The following is a 5,851-nucleotide window of genomic DNA, read 5'->3' on the forward strand; positions in this document are numbered from 1 at the left end:
AAGAGTGTTCAGACATATTGCTCAGCACAGCAGAAAGTCTCCCAGATGCTTTGATAATTCAGATTCTTCCACTGGCAAACACCATCAATGTTACAGTAGTGCTTAAGTGGTTTCATGGAATCCACTGTATACCAAGGAATTCTTATGCAAACATCTAGGTACATGGTGAACCTCACTGCAAACCTAAGTTAGGATACCTCTCTCCTGCTATAATTACTGTCATCCAGGAAGGGGTCAGAATCCATCCACCAGTATAATGACTATCCAGAATTTTTCTTTCTCTAAGTTCCAAGAACACCTTATGTTAAGAAACACAGAAGAGCCACAGACGAGGCAAAATAATGATGAGGTACGTCCCTAGAACAGTGCTATTTAGGAATACTCCTCTGCTGTCTCTGCTGTAATCCACTTTTCCCTGTGCTTACTAGAACTCCCATGAATCACTGGTATAAAACACAGGTAAGACAAAAAAAACCACTCTAAATCTCTCCAACATCTGACAGCAGTGCATACAACAAGAACACAACTGTACCCCTGCAGTATACTCACTAATTAAAAACCCAACTACTGCTGTGCAAGTGAAATGGCCAAGTCATAGTCAGAAGGTATTTTATGGACTTCTGATCAACCCAGACTATATAGGTCAAATTCAATGGCTCAGAGCTATCAGTATAATACCCTGAAGAGATCAGCTGAAATACAGCGCTCCAACAGAGTGCCAACACTGCACTAGCAGTGTCTCCAAAATTGTATTAATTTTGGTCCCAACACCCATGTTGAATGTCAAGAAGCATGGAAAAGTAAGTTGCAGGGGAATGGATCCACAACTGTGATGGCTAGCATAAGACAGAGCAGAATAACTACAAAAGAAGGATTAACCTCAGAATACATCAAGTATCAATTTGAAATCTGCAACATTTTTCTCAGTGCAAGATTAACACAAGTTTTAAAGCTTCCAGTACTGACTAATACTGCAGCAAGACATTAGAGGTTTCATAATTACTTCTAACCACCATTTCAAAAATGGCTGAGAGAATAAAACCAAAGGAGCAAAAAAAAAAAAAAAATTCAAATAAAGCCAGTCAGGGAGGCAACTACTGGCATGCTAACATAATTAGATTAAACGGCTCAATATTCAAGGCGTACAACAGTTCCTTTCGCAAAGGACATTATGGTGATGATGGGTCACCGGGTGCTTGCTCTCTCTCTCTCTCCAAAAGCCATCACTTCAATCTATGCTTTATCATTGCTCTTCCACTGATCTTGCATAGGTATTGGGGGGGGGAAAAAAGTATGTTATAGTTCAACATCCAACAATATACTGATAATATCATTTAAAAGAGAAAAACTTTGTTTAAGGATGTATGAGAAGTGAGCTTTTGGAAGGATTCATCTTACACCAGCTTTAAGACTGAAGTGACACTGGCTCTAGGGGAAAAAAACCCTTACAAAGTTAAACCACAGAATTCTTCAAACCTTCTATCAAAAGGCATAACCTCATTTTCCAAATTTGTATGAGGTGTTAAGAATCTTCTCCCATCAGGCCAAGTAACATCAGGTAAAAGGACTCTGCCTCCTTGTCATGATACTTCATCTCAGCCTCTTAGTCAAGGGAAACACAGATTTGTCATTGCCTGGCTAAATTCCTGTCACTCATGACAGCTGCACATGAAAAAAGAAAGGCCTCACAGGCTACATATAAAAGTCATAATATGTGAATCAAGACACCAACAATTACAAACGCTACAGTTGCGCTCCTGTTCTTTTGGCTCTCAAATACCAGACGCAGTACACAGCCCTGGGTCTTGGATTAACCCACCACTTTGTTACCCCACCCCATTTTTCCCTTTCAATACAAATCAGCTTTTTCTTCCACAACACTCTAATCAACGAAACATTTGTGGACATTTCAACAAAATCTCTTGCTAATATTCTGTTATGGCACGTTTCATGTTGAATTTGTGTGGAGACCAAAGAAAACATCCAAAAACTTCAGAAACCATTGGAAAAATAAAAAAATTCCTCTAAGCTACCCTGCTTTGAACAGAAGGTTGGACATGAGGTGAGACCAAGTTGATATGGGCTTTATCCAGTCAGGTCTTGAAAACACCCACATTTGGAGGCTATACAGCCTCTCTGAGGAACTTGTCCCAACAGTTAACTCTTCTTCAATCTTTATACTCAGGATTAGTGCACCTATGAAGTTTTCATTACCATTCTGTTACAAAGTTATAGTTACCATTTTAAGAGATTTCACAAGTGATGTGTCTGGTTGTTGACAGGCAGGGGCAAGAGCAGAGTCAGCAGGTCTTGAAGGCTGCTGTGCAACTGCCTGAGTGGTCGTTGCAACTTCAGAGGATCCTGATCTGTGGATTTGATTTGCCTCATTCAGTCTGCTACTCCTCTCTCCAGCAATTAAGTTTCTGATTTTACGTAGCTGCTCAATTGAAGCTTCCTTAGGTAGAACCAGGTGAGTTTCTCCCTGAAATTTAGAGAAATTAATTCAGCAGTTAATGCGAGTCTTAAGCTAGTTAGCGGTTTGTATCTACTGTTAACAGCTGTATCATTTACTGGAAGTGAGCAGGCTAAGGCTTGGCAGGATTCAGCCTTCAGATTAGGTCCCTTACAGCAGATGCTATTAGATCAAAAACCTACAGTCAATCTAGATAAAAAGGGCTCATAACATCATGCTTCTGTTAGTAACTTATTTTGCAGAGCCACACAGGGACAATGCAATTAGGGTTTGGCAAAGAAAGCAGCAACAAAAGAAATTAACAACAAATGCTCAGTTCTGACAGTACAGCAGTGAAATGCTGGGCAACCAGCAAATGCTGGGGAATATCCAATGTTGGGGGAAGAAGCCCCTAGAATGGCATCTGCTGGGAATTCTCTTCTATACTGATATCTTTTCAGTTTTAAGAGTTTTCAGATGGGAAATATTACTCTTTAGACCTGTATCCGGCTTGATTTCTGGGTTCCTATTTTGGACTGTAACATGATTACTGGTAGCAGAACAAAAACCAGAATTATAATAAAAGCAAAGGCTCGGTGCACTTATCATGAAGAAACATGTTAGCAAAAACATGAGTATTCTGAAACAATAGTTTAAGAGTTTCAGTTTCTACTGTTGCAGCACTTCTATTTATTCAACTAATTCGTTTATCCACAGTTACATCACCTATCACCACAGACAGTGCTTCACTTTAACACTCAGAATTGCCACAAAACTAAATGGAATGTATTAACCCAGAAGATGGGTCCTCACTTTAACTGAAAAAGCTGTCTTACCAAGCAGAGAAAAAAGGAGGAACAACTTTAGTTACCCAGTTGAAGACAAGTTTGTGAGCTCCAGTCTCAACTGACACAACCGTAAGACTGAGCCAACATGCTCTCAAAGATCTGACGGAAATGGGAGCAGCACTTCATAACGTGTTCAAAATGACTAGGTTATTACTGCTTGAGTGCTTCACTAGGTACACTGACCAATGCTTTGCCAAAACACATCATTAAAAATTATCTCCCAAGCACCAGTATGAGAATAAAGGCGCAGACGCTTTCTCTCTGCAGTCACCATTTCTTTCAGCATACTTTTTTTTTAAATGAGGACAACTACACTAATGAACTTCCCCAGGAGGGAAGGCAGAGGTCCCATGACAGGTGGACCTAAGTGACATAATGTACATAACCCATACTGAAGCGTGGCATCAAAGACAAATTAAGGCAAAGCTAGGGCAAGAGCTTTGCACCATTAAACAAGAGTTGGTTTTTTCACCCCAGATCTCCTGTAATTAAAAAGGCTGCTTCTAACTTAACAAGCTTTGGCAGTTCCACCAGGACAGGAATCATTTCAGGACACTAAACAATCTTGAAATCTATCTTTCCGATTGCAGCAGAACCAAGATTCACTCCAGACTAATTTAGGATACAGTTCCATAACCGTTTTAAATGGGTAAAAGTCCCACTCTCCTCCTACTTCAGTAGTTTGTTGCCCTCCACTGCTGTCATGACAACAGTAGTATTTGTACAGTTGCACTGTGAATTGGCCGAAAAATACCTTTTTTGTTTTGGGAGATTAATCTGTTCAGCCTCCCTTAACCAACTCGCTACGGGGTCACACAAACCCTACTGATAGTAGGAACAAGCATTAGAAGAGCAGCTCCCCACTCCCCCCACCCCTCACCTTCCAAAACATGGTTTCAACATAGATTCTCAATATGGAAGCTACTGTCTGATGGTACAGTCTGATGTCCACCACTAACAGTGGCCTGCTACTAAGGGAAACGGTTTTCACCACGTTTCCCACCGTTTCCTTTGTGCCAGCATGGATACGTATCTGACAATTAAGCAAACTAATAGTGCATCTGAACAGCAGAAAAACATTCTTATCACAGATCAGGTTAGCTCTAGCTCCACCATACTTCTGCAGTCTCCTCAAGTTTTTTGTTGGTTAGCTACAGATACATGCAAACAAGGATGAAGAGACAATAGCAACTGGCTTAAAGTCTAGTGCTTTGCAACTGGGAAAGCAGAAAAAAATTCCTATTTTAAATTTTAGTGTGTAAACTGACGAAGGCACCAGAAATTACTAAATTATACTCACCTCTTGAAATCCCATCTCAAATAAACAATTAACTGCTCCTCTGACAGGCAACAGTCTCGTGGAAAATGCTGGATTTCCAATCCGAATTAATCTGTATTTTTCTTCATAAGGATTCCTGAAGAAAGTGTAAATTTTAATTAGTTTGCAGATTAAATAAACAAATTAAAAGCTAGGTAACTGCACTAAGCAGCACTAGTCCTTCATAAGAGATTTTTTTAGTTTCACTCACACCATATAAGCAGAGTGTAAAACCTATCTAAAACTCAGACTTAATTCATTCCTTCTCCATTTAACTTTGAGAATTGCAACATGGTTCTAAGTTTTAGTTTGCAACTTATGTTCAGAAATAAGTGATTTGTAGTCCTAGCCAGCAGGGCTTAGTCTGCAGTGACTCTTAAAGACAACTTCCCCAGCCCCCCCGACCTGGTAGCATTCTGACCGAACTCTTCAGCTCAATGCCAGATGATTTTAGGTCCACCTTGAAGGACTACCTCTCAGTTCCCTTTTCTTCTTTCAACTGTTCTAAACCTTCTTCTCTTGCCTGTTTCTTTAAAAGGAGTCAGTGTGGGGCCCACTGTTCTCCCTCACCAGCAGTTTCTTCAAATGCTTGATAAATCAGATATAAGACAGGGAGAGGCAGCTCACACATCTCGAGTTATTTGCAGACATCAAGGTCAATCACACAAACTGGTGTGTATGTACACCCTACAGAGCCACCTTGCTAAAATTCAGCTATAATTAATTCTTGATACCAATCTTTCTGAGACAGTTGAGAAAGGCAACAGAAAAGTCAATTTAATATTTCAGCATTACTTGTTATGCATCCACTAAATTTTAGGTCCTTAAATGCTTGCAGAATCAGGGCTAGTGCAGGTTTTTAATAGAGAAAAAAGGCCTCAACATAAACCAACAAGCAATAAATAACAAAAAGAAGCAAGATGGTTTTGAACTTCGGTATTATGTAACAAAATTGAATCATATGACTCAACGATCACAAGGCATAAAAAGTCTGTAAGGCCAGAAATAAATTGCTGTATGTGAGCATTTTATGACAAACTCTTTCCGAAGCTGCATTAGTAACCCAAGAGTAATTACTAAACTCACAAGCGGACCCTCTTTTCTGAAAAGGCACGCCAGTCAAAGCACTCGACTTGTCACGCCGCTGCCGCCCGACCTCTGCCCGCAGTGCCCACAGATCCCTTCGGTGCCCACGCCCTGCCGAGACGAGTCACGGCCGGGAACCGGGCCCTG

General features: G+C 40.5%; 1 protein-coding gene across 1 annotated transcript in view; it reads right to left on the minus strand.

Annotated features, from left to right (window-relative positions):
- NGLY1 (N-glycanase 1) overlaps nucleotides 1-4,715 on the minus strand; it is a gene marked incomplete at its 5' end in the record, with an annotated part of 24,293 nt that extends 19,578 nt beyond the window's left edge. Inside the window, 2 exons of the mRNA XM_010133620.1 lie at nucleotides 2,240-2,482; nucleotides 4,601-4,715. Coding sequence (XP_010131922.1) covers nucleotides 2,240-2,482; nucleotides 4,601-4,715 — 358 coding nt within the window. The remainder of the gene's footprint in view (nucleotides 1-2,239; nucleotides 2,483-4,600) is intronic.
- Between the last annotated feature and the right edge of the window lie 1,136 nt (nucleotides 4,716-5,851).

Source organism: Buceros rhinoceros, unplaced genomic scaffold, assembly GCF_000710305.1.
Source record: "Buceros rhinoceros silvestris isolate BGI_N320 unplaced genomic scaffold, ASM71030v1 scaffold3323, whole genome shotgun sequence".
Taxonomy (NCBI): Eukaryota; Metazoa; Chordata; class Aves; order Bucerotiformes; family Bucerotidae; genus Buceros; species Buceros rhinoceros.